This window comes from Antennarius striatus, chromosome 24 (assembly GCF_040054535.1).
Source record: "Antennarius striatus isolate MH-2024 chromosome 24, ASM4005453v1, whole genome shotgun sequence".
NCBI lineage: Eukaryota > Metazoa > Chordata > Actinopteri > Lophiiformes > Antennariidae > Antennarius > Antennarius striatus.
In genome coordinates, this window is record NC_090799.1 from 1,243,775 (window position 1) to 1,264,609 (window position 20,835).

The following is a 20,835-nucleotide window of genomic DNA, read 5'->3' on the forward strand; positions in this document are numbered from 1 at the left end:
GTCTCGGCCAACCGCCTGGATTCTAACTTTTTGTTTTCTTTGATGCATTGTTAAAAAAAATAGTGTGGGTGCTTTTAATCCATGCATTAAACTGAAACTGAATCTTTTTGAAAAAGGAATCGGTTCTTCATGAAAAGCATGCGGTAAATGAAAAACACACAGTTCTGAAGCTAAAAACCTTGGTTTTCCATTTTCTTTTGTACGACTGCATTTTTATCTTGTGAACGTCGTCTGTTTTTCTTCAGAATGAAACAAAACTTTGCACAAAGGTCAAGCGGTGTGTTCAGTGTGTTCAGCATGATGTTATCGTGGAAGAAAAAATTTAAAGTTTAAAAGAAGAATTATGAAGTTGATCAAATCTCTAAAACTAATTAAAATATTTCCTCCCACATTTTTCCTCATTCGACACCCTGAGTGTCCCCCCCTCAATGACCAAGCTACTCAGCTTGATGGACTAGCCCCACCTCCTGATGATGTCATCCTGTGTCTGTACACCACAATTACAACAGGATCCTCTTCCTCCTTGCTCTCTGGACATTGGTGCTGGAATAATAATTATGATAATGAAAAATTTTAATGATAATGGCCGTCATCAGTGATAATAAAATTAGGCTTATGCTATAGTTTCTTCCTCCTCGGGTTGATAATACATCTTCAACTATGGATTTATTTTACAATGGCGGTTGTAATTCTAGTTTTATGGGACTGCCCATGTTTGAGCCAGACCAAAGACGAGGTGAAACCTCAGCACTTCTTCCTCTTCTTCCTGGAAGAAATCAGGTCTAAATATACATAATTTCAGGGTTATGACTTAAAAAAATATGCTTTCTCCCATGGTTTGTGTTATTCAAAGACCAAACATGTATTTTGAGATAAAAGGACGCTCCAGCAGTAAATATAAAGCTTCTAGTGTCATTTAGGTTTGGAGTGAAGACTCAAACAGCAGCGGCAAGTTAAAAACACTCAAAGCTGGAATATAACCTCCGGCTGCGGTACTAGATCAAACATTGAACTTTGTCTTTATGCTGTCTTTAACCTGAAGCTCATTTAATCTCTTCTCTCTCTCTCTCTTCTCTTCACATTCAAATTCAACATCAAAACAAACACCACTCCCCAAAGGCCAACTATTGTCAAGGCAACAAAATAAAGAAATAAATAAAAAGCCACGGGTCTCTTCTGCCCTATTTACCACTGCTGTGAGCCAACTAATTTGCCGACCATCCCTTCAGTGGTCTGTAATGGCTTCTTGACAATCGGCATTTTAAATCCTTTGGAGACCGACTGTCCCGTACCTAGGCGAGACCGTGGCAGAAAGAAGGGAAAAACAAATGATCCTGATGGGAAATTGAGGAAAAATGTGCATAGAACAATCCTGCGACAAATAAAGCTTGTATTTTGTGAGCAACATCCCCACACAGGAGGATGATTACCAAACCACCTCCAAAGAGACGCAGCAGTCGCCCTCCGGCGCTTGTTTCCATCAATCCGAATTGCATTGACGTTACATGGCACAAAGTCAAACAGTGTCCTCTCCCTGAATGAATTGGCAAGAGAAGCTGTGAGATGAGATTGCATCTGAGGAATGCTAATTTACCTGGAGACTGAGTCGGGAGATGTTGTGATTAAAGACTCAATTTCCCAGAGGTCAGTGTGGTGTGATCACATATTACCACTAACTGATGGAGTGTCTCTGACATCTGCACTCTGACGGCATGGCTGTCACAAGCATCAACAGTCATTACCTCAGAGCGGAGAGCCAAGCAGCTGCTGTAGATTCAATATTCCTGAGTCTGGGATTCATCATGGAGTTCTTAAGTTGCTATGCTAGCTGCTAGCTGACTGCTTATTCATCCTTTAGTGTGTGTTAGTAGGAAAGTGGAAGTTGAGTCCAGAAGCAGCTTTCTGCCCTGAAATGCTGCCATCCAGTATTATTGTCATGTAGCAGGAAGCCCTGCTTGCGTTATCCCAGCATGCACCTCAGCAGCCGCTAACACTGCCTGCATCACCGTCTGTATTACAAGCATGTCGTCTTTGATGAGTGCAATAGTTATGGCATTTTTTAATACAAACTCGACCATACTGTATTTTTGAAGGAGGACATCCTGCTTTAGCTTCCATGCAGGATGCGATTTGTATTCATTTAACCCGGTTCGAGATACGTAATCCATCACGATGACCATTTGCCCTTGTTTCTGTCAAAGTTACTTTATCATCATGTAGCAACGCGGCGAGTGAAGTAGGCATTTTATTGTCAGTGGTGCATTTACTGAACCTCAAGGCTGATGAAGAGGGGAAAAAATGATGTAAGCGTGTGTCATTGTCACTGTTAGTTAATCAATTCAAACGGAATATAAAAAGTCATCTTCGTCCTTATTTTTTGGATGTAATTTTTATTCATCTCTAATGTGGTAACTATTCAAAGCATTGACATAAAATTTTTGCACGGCTTCAATGAATATGCAGAAGGTATTGCACAAAAAAAACCTTTATAGAATTTTTAGAAAATTTATTTGATTATATTTTTGACTTTTTGGTCAAAATGTCCAATGATGGTTTAAAGTGAATTACCTTTATGTTCACAGTCCTTCTCTTGCATATCTGGACGACCAACTTTCCAGATGTCAAACTGTCCTTGAAGGCATCAGTAGTTTTGTGATCACCTCACAGGTGATTTAATTCAATCACTTGTTTGACATGTTCTAAACCGTCGTGAGACCTCACCTTCATTCTCATGTTCTCATGCGTTCCCATGTCGATGACATTTGATGCAACTTGGACGTCAATGAGGATTTTGTTCTTAAGTGACTTTGAATGTGACAGAGGAAACAGGTAAATGACATACGGCGTACTGCAGGAGGTATGTGCTGAGCTTATGAACCACTAAATTAGTTTGTGTGAACATTTGGAAGAGTCTTTAATTTCTACCTTCGCTGAACTGACGTAGTTATCAGCAGGTAGTTAACTGCTCTCGCTTCAGTTAATTATGATCAGTTGTATCCACATATGGTCACAATCCAGTTCACTGCTCTTCGTATTTGTCAAATCTTGCTTCAGTCACGCATCGATTGTCACTCAGACTTGAGGTCATGCATTTTAAGATTCTCACGATTCTGAGAATCAAGCTAGTAATGTCAGAATGATTTGTGTTCAATCCAAACATGTGTTATCGACAAAAAAAATGTGCATTAATGTCGGACATATACTCTTTAACTGCAAGATGTGAATTTTTATTCAGTTCCATATGAAACATAAACAATAGAACCATTCATACGGCGGTCCAGTCATCCTCAAGAAGCTGTGATAAACAAACAAATTCCTTGGCTGGAAGGAGAAGAATCATGAGGCAATTAAATGTAACTATCAGCCGTAAATGCACGCTGTAAAAGACACAATGTCTGCTTATTCAGATGATAATAGAGTTAATATAGTGAAAAAAATAAGTTAATCAACTAAGTATTTTTTATGTACAGTCAGATTTATATCATTCATATCACTCAGCACAAAAACATCTATTCTACAGTAAGAGATGATCTGTGGAGGTTTTGCCATCATGTTTTAATATTATTTACCGTTATTGAAATTATTGCTGCTTTTTTAATAATATTCAAAATAAAACTAGATGAAAGACACATTACCTCTAATCAAAATGTGAGGCGAAATCTTTTGATACACCTTGCTACCCAATGGCGTGTGAACATACACGTGTGTGCTTCAGACAAGAAGCGTCAACACTAACTGCCTAAACTCGGTAAAAAAATTCTTTGTTCAAGCCACAGTCAATGTTCAGAAATAAATACCGTACCAGTGAACAAGCATGTCTTCCTTTTGGAAGTGTGGCACACTTCCAGCGCCAACGTACTTCGAAGCGTCTCCGTATTTTTGTTTTTCTCGGCTGCCTCGTTAATTAGCCCCTGTCTCGATGAGAAGTTAGCTAATTGGTGCTCCTGTGGTAACCAGCTTGTAGTAGGCTCCTTTCAGCGCCATGAGCTGGTCGTGCGTTCCTTTCTCAATCACAAAGCCTCTGGACATGACGGCGATGATGTCGGAGTTCTGAATGGTGGACAGGCGGTGGGCGATGACAATACAGGTCCGCCCCTCTCTGGCTCGGTCCAGGGCTTCCTGCACCGTCTGTCACGACCATAAAACACGTATGAAGCAACGTTCACACATGGACACACAAGCTAGAGTAATCTGTTCTCCTACAGAGCCTTGAAATTACAGCAATTTCGCAATCATGTGTTGATTACTATGATTAGAATGAGCGTGTCAGTGCATCAACGGACTGCAAAGGTCTCTTTATTCTCAGCACGGTTCCTCTTTTTTTGTTCTCAAGCTGCCACCCCAGGCCGTCTTAAGGAGGCTCTACCAGAGGGATGGCATGAACCGCGAGCTGCTGGCGATAATAACAGTGATGATGAAAGATAATGATGTTAATGATAATAATAATTAAGTGCCTGCTCTCTTTGCTCTCTGGCCCGGAGGATATCAAGCAGCTGCACCGCGCTGTCATATGAGGTTTGTGGGTTCGGATAACGATGCGTACCTTCTCGCTCTCCGTGTCTAGGGCAGAGGTGGCTTCGTCCAGGAGGAGGACCTTAGGGTCGCGTATAATCGCCCTAGCGATGGCGATGCGCTGCTTCTGACCGCGAGACAGCTGAGAGCCCTGGGCGCCGACGCTTGTGTCGTATTTCTGAGGCAAGGGGAAAGACCATGTATAATAAATGTTCTAAGTATTATTTATATTCCTATTTGGACTTTCATATCTCTGACTTGAAGCAAAAACTTTGCTTTTCTTTCTTGTGGGAGCTCATGAAAAAATCAACAGGCAATAGTTATTTCTACCTGGACTCAATGTCCTTTGTGGAAACAATAAGCAACAGATACAAAATGTCACAAGGCCATGCTCTTTCTCCTCTCCAGCTCCAGACCTCCTCACCTTCCCTTGGGTCTTTCAATGGAACTCACCCTTACTTGCAATGAAACTTTATCACTTCTTCCCATCGCCTGAGACACAAAACATCCCCAGACTAAACATAGTTCCTGACAAGTTGGAGAAATTCTGAACAATAAGTGACTGCAGAGTTGCACTGACGAAAATAACATGAAATTGCTGCACAGATATGCCAAACTTTAGGTTTGAGGCAATTTGGAGACAAGCATTGACAGTTCCGTATCGCTTATCCTGTCGTCAGTCTCAAACTTTGTCATGGTTAAATATTTGACAGTAATGGTAAAATGAGGAGTTGTTAGGAAATCTAAATAAAAATTGTTAATCAGGATGAAATGCTTGTGTTTCAGTTTCAGTTTTTAACGGGTCATGTCTCCTCCGTGCTCCTCGGTCAACATTTTGGATAACCCTCTTTAAGTAGCCACTCCACCCTTCCAGAAATGCACACACTACCTCAGGGAGTGACATGACAAAGTCGTGAAGCTGGGCCTTCTTGGCAGCTGAGATGACCTCATCCATGCTGATTTGCCTTGAGTTGTCGCCGTACTTGATGTTCTCTGCGATGCTGCAGTCAAACAAGATGGGCTCCTGGGACACGATGCCAATCTTGGAGCGAAGGAAGGGCACGCTGACACGAGTCGACTCGTGGCCATCAATCAGCTGCCGGAAGCCATTGATTTTATCATTAGTGGAAAGGAATACAATAATAAAGGCTAGAAATTGAATCCACTTAATGAGCCATCATAATACCATCTACCTGGTAATTTCTGTCCTAACTATGCTGAGGTGATACTGTCCTTTTGAAATCTGATGGAGATTAAAGACTACACGTTTGGGAACCGCTTCCAACTCAATTACGCCCATTTGAATTTTGGCAAGAATTCTTTACTGGCACAAAGACAAACCGCCGTCTCAGACTGTCCCATTTTTAAAATAAAGCACAAAGTCAGCATTAATGTCTGAATGTGTTGATAAATGATGCAAAGTCCTTTAAGCCTAAAATACTCGAATCACGAAGAATGATGAATGTCGAGACAAATTACAGATATTACCTAAAACGACACTCGAGACACAACAGATGCTTGTGATTGAAAGCTGAAAAACATACCACACATATTAATTATTAATTTTACAATGACTCATCTAATATTTCATTAAAGGTCAGTAGCAGCTATGATAGTAGAAAGGCTGTTTTAAAGGCAAACTTCTAGTTTGCAAGAATCCAAATGAAAACAGATTTATCAGGCTCATCTAAACCAGATCAGTGTGAAGTGTTTGCATCCTTGACTTCTGGTGGCCAGCAAAATTTGTCAGGTCAAAAGTTAACATGTTAGCAAACATTTGTCCACATGCTGTCAGATGTTTTCTTATTTTCTGATTTGGTCACCTACAATTCCTGAGGAAACAATCTGGCTAATACACCAATGCCTAAACCAGCCAGCAAGCTAAATGCTAACTTTCGGTTAGATGAGCACTATGAAACCTGATAGATAATAAAGCCGAAATAATGAGCTAAAATGCACTAAAGCACTATAGAGTGTGTGGGTTATCAGATGCAAATAGTATTATATAAAAAAATTAAATGATAAAACCAATAATCTGTACAAATGCTTTATAAACCATTGAAAATTTCCCCTATGTGTAAAACTACTGTAATGTAAAATAATGTGACATCACTTTACATTTGATTATTTTTGTGCTTTTGCTTTGTATCCATGAATCTAAAAATAGGCCTTAAATAAATACAGTCTAATAAAAACTATAACATATTCAAAGGTACCAATGATTTAATACTGTAAACACTGTCAAACTTTCCCTTCATAAACGTATGCAGTTTGCAGAGCTGCATGTTCCTCACCACTTTGCCATGGTCGGGATCATAAAACCTCTCCAGCAGCTGCACACTGGTGCTCTTCCCGCATCCGCTGCTGCCCACAAAAGCCAACGTCTGGCCAGGTTTCACCGACACGCTCAGCCCATTCAGGACCTGGATGTCAGGTCTGGTGGGGTAGGTGAACTTACAGTCAATGAAGTCAATGTTCCCTTGGAAGTTATCCTGGAAACACAGGGGAGGGAGGGAGAGACTTTCAGAGGTTAATCATTGGCTAACATGGTGTGTTAGGATGCCACCTCCTGTCCATACAAGGCAAGTTAGACAATGCAGTGACACAAGGAGGAAGTAGTTACACTATCCTAGCAAATCTTTGATAAAATTACTTTTACTTTTGGATTTGAGATAAAGGGTTATCAACGTTTCCTCCTTTCTCTGGACTTTCTGTCTGGATTTCATTTTGGCTTTCTTTGTGTGTCGTAACACCGAATTACAACACATTGCCCAACAAATGTCCTCATACCCATTTATTGCCCTTATCGCTGTATACGCTGATCTGTGGCACGCGGTCAAGCAGCTGGAAGAAGCGAGCGGCCGAGATCTTGGCTTTGGCGTAGTCTGGCGTGTATGAGGATGCTCTGCCAAGGGCCGTCCCACTGGTGACGATGGCTGAGATTACTCTGCAACAAAACCCAACGCCACAAAACTTGGTTTGCGTCATTTGTAGAGTTGTTCAAAACTTGAAATTCATCCTCTCACCTGAACACCAAGCTGAAATGAAGCCCTTCATGTCGCACCAGGTAGCCACCAAACCTGTATGAAGCTGAGTTGGTCAGGAAGACGATGCATTGGGCGAAACCATAACACGCGCCGTACACGTTGGCTTTCTTCAGCGCTGCCCGATACGGTGCGTCGAGCTGGGCCTCATACATATCCACGAAACTCCTCTCTTTGCCCAAGCCAGCGATGGTGCGGATGTTGTTTAGAGCCTCTCCAGAAATCTGCAAATAAAGACGCCTGTTTGAGACGGTGATCGTGGATTAAATGTTGAAAACGCAGCTGTTGCTAATCTTTATGTGGTTTTAATGTGTTTTTGGAGAATACGATGCAGATAAAGGATTCCCTCTGTTATCTGTATCCCATTTTATGCTGCTGCAGTAAGCCAATTCCCCCCCATAGGGATAATTAAACTTTCATCTAATCCACTTTATTTGGTTTACTGCATCGCGATGATTAAGATAGCGTAAAGATAGTTCATAGGAAATTGACTTTTGAATACTTTTTCTTTGATTCTTGTCCTCGCTGTGTTGGCCTGAGGTTTTATCCTCTGTTCTGGCATCATAACATTTTAAGCATGGGTGGCCCCAGCAGGAATTAAGCATGACGGGCTTAGCCCCATTCCAAACTTGCACCTGATAAAATGTATTGTGCTGAGATCTGGGTTCAACTTGAGTTCTCCAGCGATGAGCCTTGCAGAGACACTGATTTAAGAAGTCTGTTGTTGGTAGATAAGCCTGCTGACATCTCCCTCCACCTGAGAGTGTGGTAGGATTATTCAGATGACGCTTGTGACTCATTCAACATTATCCAAGCTGCACTTGTTCCAAAAGAGGAAGCTGATGAATGGGTGCAGATAGATTTTAGCGACATTTCAACAATATCTGACCCGTCCGGCGGCCTCCATGGCTTGCTTGTCCTCCTTGGCGAACCCTGTTAGCATCTTGGCCTGGAAACCACCCGACAGAGCGATGAACGGGAGGAAGCAGAGGATGAGCAGCGTGAGCTTCCAGCTGAAGTAGAAGGACATGAAGACGGCCACGCCGATGTTGGTCAGGGAGTTGACGATCATGCCGATCTGCGAGCCTGTGGCCTAAGAAGGAAGCAGCATTTGGAGGTGGTGACATCCGACTTACAGGATTTCTAGTATTTTATGCTCATGTTGGAACTCACTCCTTGAACTTGTGATGCGTCAGTCGCCAGGCGTGTGGTGAGAGCTCCAGGGCTGTTCTTGTGATCATCAAACCATCCAATCTCTTGACCCAGCATAGCATGGAAGCCGAGCCGCCGCAACCTGCGGGTCAGAAGCTCCCCGGACTTGGAGAAAGCGTAGCCCTGCAGAGACGGTCACACAGTGATCTTCATCAAACTGAAAACATCTGGTGTGTCGTCTTCATTGCTAGGCTGGACTCTACCTGCAGCATCTGAGTGAAGAACGACACCACGCCAACCATGACGAAGAACAGGCAAATGCTGTCAATCTCCTTCCTCTGAACTGCAGTATCTGTAATTGAAAATGTCTGCTCACACACACACACACCCACACACACACACAAATTAATTACAGACCTGCATCCATTCAGTATTCCAAGCAGTGTGTATATATGTATTCACTCATTGTAAGATTGGATTACATTTTATTTCATGCTTTGTGCATTATTGCCGCCAGATTTTCCCACATTTCAGACTTGGTGTGAAAATTAAGGGACGAGCATAAACGGTTGCTCATGAATTGTTTAGAACAATATGGTGTGAGGTGTTGTTTGCAAGCAGCAGCTTCCACCGACTCGTCACAATATCATCAAGATAATGAGTATAATTAGATCTTCGTGCTCACCGCCAAGATTTGACTGAAGAGCAAAGAGTAAACTGGGTTCACCCCTCCATTTACAGCGGCCCCTAAGGATCCAAAGAGCATGTAGGGCCACTCGGGAAGGTTGTACTTCAGGATCCTGGCAACCGGAGCAGGCTCCACAAGTTCCTCCTCCTCCTCCTCCTCCAGGATGGCATCCTTTGCAATCACACACAAATGCACATCAGGCATATGCATAAAAGGCTTTTAGCTTAGCTTACCAGGAGCGTGTGCATAAATGTATGCATGAAACACCTTGGATTTGTCTGCCTGCGACGCGACGTAGGCTCTGGAGCCGAGCTCTCCAGCAAGGGGAACGGTAGACTCTGGGATCAGGTTGGAAATCTGGGATCGGGATCGCTGACGGATGGAGGCTCTGCAGACATAAAAAACCTTCCCAAATCAAACAGTGTTTTTTTTTATAAATTCAGTTTCATGCATTCATATATGTCATATGAAAAGAAATGCAGTAAAGCCACTTGACTGGGCTGCTATCACTCATTGTGGAGTGTATGTAATGGCAGTGACAGAAGGCCTAAAGCCTCTTCTGCTGTGGCACAATTTCTAAGTGTCTCTGGATGATAGTGTCAGTGAAATGTTCCAAATAATATAAAAGGGTAATTAATTAAATGGAGGTGGCTTCTGCTATGCCACAACTCACTTTGAGACACAAAATGACTACAGTAATAATCCTATTTAGATGCACAGTCAGGGCCACGTAAATGGATGTTCCACACAAGCAAGCAAATGAGCCGCTGATGTAGTGTTGGTGTGTTACCTCAGACTGGCGCGGTAGCTTCCTGCTCTGGATAGTCTCTCTGGCTCTTCTCCTGTGTCTGCCACTAATGCAGGAGATCCAACAAAATAAAATAAAGTTGTGATCACTATCGCTTGATGCTTTATAGCGTTTGTGGATAATTATCTGTCTGACAGCAAAGATTTAGTGGCATTAAAAACTCTATTATCCTCAAAGTTGGACCCACTTTGTCGAGCCTTCTCATTTAGAGCCTTATCTCCTTGGCTCTGCAAGGTGACAAGAGTGAAGTAGACTCCTTTCCTTTCCAGCAGATCGTTGTGTTTGCCCCTCTCCACCGCCCGACCGTGCTCAAAGCCAACAATCACGTCGGCGTTCTTTATGGTAGACAGTCGGTGAGCTATGGAGATGGTGGTGCGACCCATGCGAACCTGACAGGAAATGTACGTTATTGCATCTTAACTCTAATAATGATTTTTGGTTCTCAAAATGAAGCCTCAATAGTGTCACATTATGGTAACTTTGGCAACTTTTTTTGGCTGAGGAGTCGGTTTTCTATTATTTTATGATCCTGTACTTTCCCTCATCTCTAACTTAGATTTGGGCAAATTTTCTCATCCCATTATGTAAAAAAGTAGATCAAAATATGGAGAAAATTACACACAAAAAACCTCTAACCTAAAATCTGCAGTCCAGCAAAAATTAACCCATAATATTGGAGTTGAAAGTTAAGATGATTGAAGATGATTGGAGGCCTAAATCAAAATGTCACTGCGACACATCTGGATTCAAGACGATTGGAGTTTGATATAATTTAGGATATTATTTTTTCACTTGCAATCCCAGATGGTGAAACGGACTTGGGAGTAAAAAAAATAAAAAAATCCATGCTGGCATATAATGAGCTCCATCCCTTCTTTATGGCTGCTGCTACACCATATGGAGCCCACACTGGTTAAGGGGATAAAGATGGAGATTACCACCTGCTGAGCAGCATAATTGCATGCTTTGAAAATAATTTATCATTTTCAGCGACATCTATTTCTGGCATGTAAAGTCAGTGTTTGTATCTCAACTCATTGTGGGGCCTTGTTCTCCTGAAACACAATCACAGTGAAATAATTTCTCCCCCTGCCAAAGAAGGCTTAGCAGGATTTCCATTGACTCTTCACACGATGAGCAGAAACAAAATGATTTATCACGGTATAACTCACTTTATCCAAAGCCTCTTGGACTATAGCCTCACTCTCATTGTCAAGGGCAGAGGTCGCCATGTCCAACAGGAGGATGCGAGGATTCCTAACCAGCGCTCGAGCGATGGCAATACGCTGCTTCTGTCCTCCACTCATCTGACCTCCACCCTCGCCCACCAAGGTATCAAATTTCTGTTGGGTTTTAAAACGGAAAGGTTGACACTACTTTTACTTTCCGGCATTTATGAACTAGAGTCTGCCACTTCACCTGTGGCAGGTCCATGATGAAGTTGTAAGCGTTGGCCTCCTTTGTCGCGGCAATGATATCGTCCATGGAGACGCCGGGTCGGCCGTAGCGAATGTTCTCAGCGATGGTGGTGGCGAACAGCACCGGCTCCTGCTCCACGATGCCAATCAGCGAGCGCAGCCATTGGATGTTCAGCCCTCTGATGTCATGGCCATCCAGGGTGACCTGAGGTGGACAGCATCGAGAACAAGCCGTTTAGTCAAGGTGAGGGATGATGTTATTAAGGTAGTTTACTGCTATTATGAGTGGGGACGGTTTTTGCAGCAATTCTAGTGTCAGATGGTGTGTTTGTTCGTCTCCTGTACAGCCTTTATTGTGTTTAAAGAGGCTATTTTCTTCTCTGGAAACTGAAAGGTAGAAAATAAAGTGAAAAATGACCTTTAATTCCCATAAAAGAGAAAAATTAGGTAGTTAGGACCTGCTGGCAGAGTAATGAAATGGATTATGATATACTTCCATCATCCTCAAGGGATGGATATTTAGAAATAGCAAAAATAAGCGTGAAAAACAAGAAAGAGAGCATCTTTCATGTGCCGAGGCAATCATTAATCTCAGAAGCCAAACCTACCATTCCTTCTTTAGGGTCGTAGAAGCGCTGGATGAGTTGTATTGCACTGCTCTTCCCTGAACCACTCGGGCCAACGAAGGCTGTGGTCTCTCCTGACTTCACTGCCACACTGAGCTGGTCCAGGATCTGAGTAGAAGTCATACGAAAGTTCCCAAAACTGTGTCCACCCTGGGTTTCACGTGAATGCAATTTAAAACACCTTGACTTCAGGTCTGGACGGGTAGTAGAAAGTCACGTTGTGAAACTCAAGATCTCCTTTAACTCTGTCGAGCTTGTACCCAGCCTCAGATAGACAATCGATCTCCGGCTCCTGACACGTTTGAAAAATGAGACTTGTCAACAAGAAATAATGGTTTCCTGTGAATAATAAGATTCAAAATAACAAGGTCACGCATCTCACTCTTTCTATTGTCTCAAAGATGATGGTGGCAGCCCCACGACCTGCAGCAAATGCCTCTAGGCATGGAGAGGCCTGCCCCAAATTCATGGCTGCTATCAGAACACCAAAGAACACCTAGTATGAAAAGATCATTGTGGCATAAAAACTGATTCACCACTTGGATAATACAAATGGAATACCACATTCTCCAGTTGGTTCAGATTTGTACGACACAGGGTAAGGTCTCTTTTTGTTGTTTTTGTCAGTGTAAGTCATAAAAATAGAATAAATAAAATGAGAAATTCATAGGGATCATAAAAGATGAAACATCTTGCTTGTGAAAATTTAAAGTAACATAACTAAACCAAATGTTAAAATTCAACTAGAAAAGGCTGCTAGCAGAAACATCCTTTTAATGTGTGACGTCCTCTCGTACCTGCAGTAGAGTTCCTGGTGAGTACTCCTCTGTGTCAACCACCAGAGTGGAGCCATACCAAAAAGCCAGGCCATAGCACAAGAAGATGATCAGCCACATGTATCCAGTGAAAAAACCCATGATCAGACCTTTTCTGATGCCCCAACGCTGGGCAGAAACCAAGTTCCTGTCATATCTGTAGACGGAGAAGGAGTGGAGATCACCTCAGAGGTAGAAGTATCGCAAAAAGTCAATTTTCCATTTTTAACTGGCAGATTTTACCTTTGTACCTCTTTCTGCTCTCCACCAAAAGCAGCAACAGTCCGGATAGACGAGAGGACCTCATCAGCCACGGCCCCGGCTTTAGCGTAGGCCTGCAGCTCCATCCCGGTTAGTTTAGCCACAAACTAGTGGGGAATCAAGCGAAATGAAGTTGATGATTAGTAAAGTTAGTCAAGCCAACAAGTTAAGAGTAGTGGTCAACAGCAGTCAAACCAAAGATCGAGAGAAACCAAGACAAGTCAATTTAGGTCTCACCAGAGCCATGAGACCGGCTCCAACACCAATCAGAGGACTTGCTGCGACGATGACCAGAGTTAATTTCCATCCTTTCACAAAGCCGATGCAAAAACCACAAACAAAGGTGGTGAAACGCTGCAGAAAAATGGCGACTTGATCTGCAATGGCGTCGTTGATCTTATTGATATCGCTGCAGGACAGATACAAATACTGTAAGACAAACACCAATGCTTGACAGGCGTTATGTCCTCGCCGTCTCACTCACTCTGACATGCGAGTGTTCAGCTCCCCTACAGAGGTGCAGTCAAACCATCCGATCTCCATCCTCATCACTTTGCTGAAGTACATTTTTCTTATGAGCTGAATCTGTCTGGCAGCCGCCGTCACCCACAGGGAGATCTATCAGATGTAGAAAGAGTGTCACTCAGATTTCTCAAGATGTGGAATGCAATTCAGTTCCTTTATGCAAGGAATCCAGCATCTCTCATACATTGCTGTTGGCCATGGCAATAAATATACTGACACATTTTTATTTTATGTCCAACCTGAAAATATCCCAGCAAGAACACAGCTGCTGCAATTCCAACATAGTAGAAGGCAAACATGGTCATTTCATATTCAATGTCGAGAATCCTGCAAGAGTAAAGACTCTGTAAATAAATCATATGCTGCAAAACCACCCAACACAGATGCAACATTTAAATCATTTTAATTTAATGCTGAAAATACCCAACTCGTGTTTTCCTGGTAACCCACTTACCCACACGACCTGTTCTTTGGCATCTCCCACGTTGAATTGTTCATGAAGCTCCAGTCCGACTGGTTAAGCAGTGGGATCGGACCGTCGGCTGCTGTGTAATTTTTCTTCCATTGGATGGTGTTATTGACGCACTCCTTCCTGTCATCGCTCAGCTCGTTCAGCTCGATGTCGTACTCGATGAACGTGTCGGTGAGGAGGCCGAACACCAGCAGCATGAGGGGCTGGGCCGAGCCGTGCAGCACCGCGCACACGCCGCCGAACACCATCATCAGCACCTCTTTGCACGAGGCAAAACGAAACTGGAGGGCAAAACACGCATGGAGGTTGAACCAACATCAGGTAGGAAAAGTGTAACCAGGACGTAGTGAAGGAAATGTGTTTTACCAGCTGAAAGAAGCCGACCCGTATCGCTGGTTTGTCCGCATCTCTATGACCTCTGTTTGGACCAATCAGTGGTTATTAGAGGTGAATGTTAAAGCATCCACGGTTTCTTGCATTGAAATTTCATACTCACTTTTCATTTTCCTTGGAAGAAGCCATGGTCCTACAGAATACGATAAAAAATAATTCAGTAAATCAGGAATCATCAATGCCTTTAATTTAGTTCATCGTAATCATCGCTTCAATTTAAACAGGAAAGTTTTGTGTTGATTATAATGAAGTGTTTGGCCTTGAGAGCTCAACATAATGAAGAAAGCATTCATACCTCCATCAGTGTCCAACAATTATCATCAAGCCTGATTAAAATCAAACTCACACAAACATAATTTAACGTCTTGATTTCAGGCGATGACGTCTTGGTTGTTTAATTAGATACAATAAAAACAACCAAATATGCAGATGATGTTGTGGTTTTTGTAACATTCTGGAGTGTCTTTGACCAAAATGATACAGCAGTTGTCCAAAATCAGATGGTTTTACTCTTTTCAAGGCCATCATCGGAAATAAAGTGTTACCTGAACTCTCAGGGACGAGTCATAACTCATTCATCGTCACAGTGTGTGCGTTCATAATGTGTTCTTTATCCTTTTCACGGGGTTTTAACGATTCTATGATCCAGCAGGGGCATTGAATTCTGAATACGCAGACTGAATAAAGCATGTTTATTATAATACCCCACACATTCGTGGAAATAAGGAAGGTCAAGGTCGTTAAACTCAAACATCAAGCCATTCTCCTTCCTGTTATAGCCTCTTTTTTTCAGATGGTTTTATTATTAATAATGACTTCTGGCTACACTTTGCACTTCAGCATGCATCGTATTTATATTTCATAACAACAAGATCTTAAAAAATACATAGTGACAGATAATTATACTCACATATAGGAGACAGCTGGCTCTGCACCACAAGGACAGAAAGGGTATTAAATTTTTATTATGGTTTACATCTGCAGCTGATGCTAATAATCAGAGTTATAATAATCAGAGTAATAATAATAATCTTCACCGTCAACAAAAATAAACACAGCCTCTCATTTACCTTCATCTGAAAACTCATAGCCATGGTTTTCCTGTCCCAGTTTTTTAATGCTTTGCAGTTTCACTGATCCAGTCGGCATGTTGAGTCACCTGGGAAAATCAAAATGAAAGCGAATCGCAGGTGTCCAAATCCAGAATCATTAGTGTATGACAGTCAAAATTCAAAACCCACTCTCTTTCCAAGAAGCATCCACTTTTGCGGGGAAATGAAGACGAATCTGGCAATGACATTCACGTCATGAGATATTAAGCGTGCCCTTAAGGGGTGAGACTTACCCACACGTCTCTTTTATAAGACTAGAAATGGATCGTGGGTTCTGGTAGGAAGGATTTTGATTCAGCAGCATTTAAATCCGGTATCCAGACACGCAGCTGTGATTCAGCCCAGCTAGCTGTAGTCGATGTTTTTGAACAAAGTGTGTACCTTGGAGGTGATTCACGTGTTCTTATTGAACAGATCTGGGCTTGGTTGGAACTCGGGGTCAGTGTTTTGTTTGAGGGTAAGTGTCCTGTCGGTTCATGCTGCTGAAAAGGCCGCTGACCCCATCAGGCAAACATTTCTCTGTTTCTGCTGTCGGCTGCTCTAAAATTAATATTTTCATCAAGTTCCTGACAGCACATATGATGATGTCAGGTTCCCATGAGGTTGCATTGAATACTGAAGAGAGTCTTCATCGTGAGGCTTCACACAGCATCTTGTGGGTTGTTTGCTCACACACTCCTCTCCACTGGATTACTCTGCTTGCTCGCATCACAGTCGGATGTGTAATAATTATCAACCAGCAACTGTTCCAACATTGACAAATGGTGTTTGGACAGTAGAAAGGGCTTATTTCTGCAGGACGTAAATGGATTTGATGAACCGTGAAGCTTCATAAGGTCGTGATTAACGCAGGGATTAATGAGATTCGAGCAGAGACCAGCGGCTTTAGCGGGATTAGAATACATTGTTTTTAAACGGCGTGAAAGAAATCCTGACATGTCAAAGCCAGAATGAATTTGTGCCCAAAGAGGAAAATGAAGATCAGTTACGAATTAAAAATGTCTGTTAATAGACAGAAGACAGCAGTGTTGTTTTGATTGACGCAAATTTCTAATCTCTGATTCGATGGGTGACTTTGGTGAAATAGTCAATAAAACTGTGCTGACATTCAAACGGTTTGCACTGGAGGTTATTGCCCTCAGTAAAAACACGACTTCCTGGTCAGGTTCTCATTGTGTCTTTTTCCTTGAATGAAAGAAATGTAAGCTTTTTAATGTTTTAATTATCAAATAACCAAATATACAGCTAGAATACAATTAAAATAAAGTAGTACGTACATGCGTGCTGTTTGTAGACAGTATAAAATGATGTTAAAGACAAACAGTCCTTTCAAATCAACAACTAGATCAAAGTTCTACAAAGAATTATTTGTCATTTAAATTTCATACAATGAGGATAAAACAAGCCAAATATGACAAGAAATCTTACAATTGATAAGAGACTATTTTGCTGCAGCTACATGATAATGAATAAGTAGTGAATAACTGGACCAATAGTCACTCAGTGCTGCCTTCAAATGCTGTCAGGAAACTACAGTACAAAGAAAGAGAGAGATCATATAAAGATGTTCATGCAAGGTGTCTGTGTGAGAGGATGACATAATGTTAGCTGGAAACTAATGATAACTTTTTAAAATAGTATTTTTATTTTTATTTTTTAATTTCCTCAATTTAGATTGTTTGGAACTTGAAAATGTGGCGTCCAAATATTTGATATGAATTATTTGTATAAATTGTGTTCAAAGCCAAAACTGGTGGAACAAATGAGTCTGAAATATTGAACTTATACATTTGACTCTTTTTTAATACAATTTTACACATCACAGTTTCGTAAGACACCTTCCCTGATTCACTGAGACATTTAGAAGTTAGAAAACTGCATCAGTTACAAATGAGTGTAAATTGTAGACATTAAATTCAAGGATTGTTTTTTTAGTAAATCAGTTCTTCAGAGTTCTTCAAAGAAACATCAGCAGAACAGGAAAGAAACACCACTGCTGCTACTAAGTGGTGGAAATTAAAAATGCTTTCATTAACATTGGCTCTCTGGAATAAACTGAAAGATTCCAGTCATATTTAATTCTAGAACATTTGTCTTCTCTGTTTAGTATTAGGATACCAGGATACTGCCTGATCAATATTGATATAATAGATAATACAACAGAGATGGGACTATTTTTTTCACACTTCTTGAATGAGCTGCTTGCAGTCGTTCCTGCTCTGACCAGTAGGTGGCATCTGGTGTCACATGTGTTCTGCAGGGGGGAGGGCTTTCTTTCTTCCCACTCTTTGTCACTCTTGGTCCAGTAAACATTGTGTAACACACAGCACTCCAGGAAAACTTCACCACAGGTATGTTCTTTTCTCCTGTCTTTACAACATAATCAGAAAATGTTTAAAACTTAAATGTATTAAAGTAAAGAAGCAGCAGGACTACAGGGAAGTGAGTTTGAGTACAAAATTCAATCTTTAGACATCAACTAGTGAAACTATTTGACCCACAACACCAACAGACTGTTGTGTCTCTGCCCATCCAGTCATGTACCTGTTCCTCCTGGGCTTGGTGGTTTTCTACTACCTGTACCGCTGGGTCAGGGAGCTGCCCCGGGTCCCAGACAAGGGCAACAAGTATGTCTACATCACGGGTTGCGACTCTGGCTTTGGAAACCTCCTGGCCCGCCATCTGGACAAGCAGGGCTTCAGAGTGATCGCCGGCTGTTTCACGGAGAAGGGAGAGGTGGACCTGAAGAAGTCCTGCTCCCCCAACCTGACCACGGCTCACCTGGACGTCAGGTCCAAGGAGAGCGTTGACAACGTCGCAGCCATGATTAAGGATAAAGTTGGGAGTCGTGGTGAGTGTGAAGGAGACTTCCATTTATCCATTTTCTTGTAGACGAGACGATCGCAATCATCTCACTTTCAGCCACAAATCCAACTTGCCAGTCCGAGCTGGCTACGGGTTACACCCTCGATGAGACGCCAGCTCATCATGGGGCTGAGAAGACCTTGAGAAAGAAATATTCCAGTAATTCCTGGATTTACTAGCTTCTGCTACGTCCTGCACCTTTTATGATTGGGATAATTCAAAAAGTTATCAATCAATTTCAAAATATAGGAACAGGTGACTAGAGTTTGAGGCTAATCCAGGTTCTGATCCTGGATTATTTTTGATCATCCTGTTGGTTTTCCTGGAGGTACAAAGTCTTTTTTATCGAATTGCAAATTTTGTCACCATAGCGGACTACAATAAGATGATATACGATCTTAGTAACAGGATACACTCTTAGTAACAGCATGCTAAATGTCAATATTACCTTTTTAGCACATCAAAATTCTTATTTAACTAAAAACCCTCACTTATGCAGAAGATCTCTACTTTTCTGTATGATTAAAACAATTGTCTTAACAGGATGTGTTTGATCCTTCAAGGATTATGGGCTGTGGTCAACAATGCAGGCGTGGCTATTCCCACGGCCCCACACGATTGGCTGGTCATCGATGACTATAAATCCATGCTGGATGTCAATCTGCTCGGGGTGATCTCGGTGACTCTGAGCGTCCTGCCGCTCATTAAGAAGGCTCGTGGACGGGTGGTCAACGTAGCCAGTGTGTTTGGGAGGATCAGTGCCACCGGAGGTCCGTACACTATCTCTAAGTATGGAGTGGAGGCTTTCAATGATAGTCTCAGGTGAAACATTAACACACTGTCAATTATTTGTCTGTACATCAACTCAAAGTTCAAAACCTGCTTGAAATAACACATAATAAAATTTAACTTTATTCCAAATGACGTATTTAGGTTGAATATGGCGCCTTTTGGTGTCAAAGTTCTCTGCATTGAGCCGGGCTTCTTCAAGACAAACGTGACCGACGTGTCCATCCTGAACAAAAACGTCAATATGCTGTGGGACAGAATGCCCCAGGAGGTCAGGGATGACTACGGAACTGAATTTCTACAAAAGAGTAAGTTTGGATCGTCGTTGTCATTCATCCATGTCTTTGTCTTTTAAATCATTTAACTATTAATTCCTCTCTAGCATTAGAGATTATGCTTGATAAAGTTGCCCAGTTGAGCGACGCAGATCTGATGAAGGTGGTCAGCTGCATGGAGCACGCTATCGCCGCCACCCGGCCCCGTACCCGCTACTCCCCTGGTTGGGATGCCAAGTTTTTCTGGCTGCCGCTGTCATACATGCCGTCCTGTGTCTCTGACTACATCTTCAACCTGCAGTCCATTCCTCTTGCCGTTCAGAAGCAGTGAATTGTGCTTATGGAACATTCACTAGTGTGAAGTTCATCCATCCTGAATGAAGTGTCGGGTCATTTTCACTATTTGTGATATAACCAATAAATTTTAAACAAGCCCTTCCTTCTGGATCACTTCCTTGATTCTTTACCTTTCTTTGACTTTAGTGGAACTGGAGCTGTTTTCAAGGCCTCTTTACGTTCAAGATTTGCTCAGACTTATCCTAGTTTGGATATATTGAATGGTCAAAGGCCGAGAGACAATAAAAGGGAGGATTCAGAGACCTCAAACCTCTACCAAGGCCAAGCAGTCTCTACTCCCAGCATTACATGTCTCCTGTATTGAGACTGTTTGCCCATGAAATAGACCTAAAACTGATTAAAACTACATCTTCAGTTGGGGGTGAAGCAGCGGTTCCAGTCGGTGGAACTTTAGCATCTATTCACATCTTTGATTAAAGTTGAATTGAAGTCTGATTGGTCAGATTTCTATCAATGTTAGAAAATGAAAAGAAAATGAAGTCATGGAGCCACTCTTTAATTCAAATTTACTGCAACATTTATGTACTATAAATAACCCAAGTCAAATAGCATTAATATAATTTTACACGTCACAGTTTCGTGCCAGATCTTCCCTGATTCATTGAGACATTCAGAGCTGCATTGATTACAAATGAGTGTAAATTTCAAGCATTAATTACAAGGAATATGTTTTTGGAAAAGCAATTCTTCCAAATTCTTCAAGGCGACGTCAGCAGAACAGGG

The 20,835-nt window shown here is 41.9% G+C and overlaps 2 protein-coding genes across 3 annotated transcripts; one reads left to right on the top strand and one right to left on the bottom strand.

Moving 5' to 3' along the window:
- Window positions 1–3,211: 3,211 nt before the first annotated feature.
- On the bottom strand, window positions 3,212–16,191 carry LOC137591329 (bile salt export pump-like). The gene is made up of 29 exons (XM_068309253.1): window positions 16,060–16,191; window positions 15,785–15,873; window positions 15,625–15,643; window positions 14,818–14,847; window positions 14,688–14,739; window positions 14,304–14,602; window positions 14,089–14,176; window positions 13,809–13,942; window positions 13,562–13,733; window positions 13,307–13,431; window positions 13,046–13,220; window positions 12,631–12,744; window positions 12,430–12,540; window positions 12,231–12,356; window positions 11,624–11,827; window positions 11,377–11,547; window positions 10,392–10,593; window positions 10,187–10,250; window positions 9,664–9,784; window positions 9,394–9,567; window positions 8,972–9,076; window positions 8,730–8,891; window positions 8,446–8,649; window positions 7,539–7,780; window positions 7,303–7,459; window positions 6,807–7,004; window positions 5,402–5,608; window positions 4,544–4,690; window positions 3,212–4,128 (listed from the first exon to the last, which is right to left on the bottom strand). Exons 2-29 carry the CDS (start codon window positions 15,861–15,863, stop codon window positions 3,928–3,930), a joined length of 4,083 nt encoding a protein of 1,360 aa, XP_068165354.1. The 5' UTR covers window positions 15,864–15,873; window positions 16,060–16,191; the 3' UTR covers window positions 3,212–3,927.
- Window positions 14,606–20,189, top strand: LOC137591328 (retinol dehydrogenase 7-like). 2 transcript variants are annotated; one of them, XM_068309251.1, is made up of 5 exons: window positions 14,606–14,642; window positions 18,363–18,677; window positions 19,255–19,513; window positions 19,625–19,788; window positions 19,863–20,189. In XM_068309251.1, the coding sequence occupies exons 1-5, from the start codon at window positions 14,621–14,623 to the stop codon at window positions 20,084–20,086; spliced, it is 984 nt and encodes a 327-aa protein (XP_068165352.1). In that variant the 5' UTR covers window positions 14,606–14,620; the 3' UTR covers window positions 20,087–20,189. The 2 variants fall into 2 exon arrangements, with proteins under 2 accessions (XP_068165352.1, XP_068165353.1); XM_068309252.1 differs by lacking the exon at window positions 14,606–14,642 and adding an exon at window positions 18,095–18,177.
- Window positions 20,190–20,835: the final 646 nt, after the last annotated feature.

What these genes read in the sequence shown, in the direction of transcription:
- LOC137591328 (XM_068309251.1), top strand. Translation starts at nt 14,621, where the DNA reads ATGGAGGTTGAACCAACATCAG. An exon ending in GGATAAAGTTGGGAGTCGTG is followed by an intron (nt 18,678 to 19,254) that starts GTGAGTGTGAAG and finishes TGATCCTTCAAG; the next exon opens with GATTATGGGCTGTGGTCAAC. An exon ending in GCTTTCAATGATAGTCTCAG is followed by an intron (nt 19,514 to 19,624) that starts GTGAAACATTAA and finishes TGACGTATTTAG; the next exon opens with GTTGAATATGGCGCCTTTTG.
- LOC137591329 (XM_068309253.1), bottom strand. Translation starts at nt 15,863, where the DNA reads ATGCCGACTGGATCAGTGAAACTGCAAAGCATTAAAAAACTGGGACAG. An exon ending in GGGTCGGCTTCTTTCAGCTG is followed by an intron (nt 14,603 to 14,687) that starts GTAAAACACATT and finishes TTTGCCCTCCAG; the next exon opens with TTTCGTTTTGCCTCGTGCAA. An exon ending in TAGACACGGAGAGCGAGAAG is followed by an intron (nt 4,129 to 4,543) that starts GTACGCATCGTT and finishes TGGTCGTGACAG; the next exon opens with ACGGTGCAGGAAGCCCTGGA.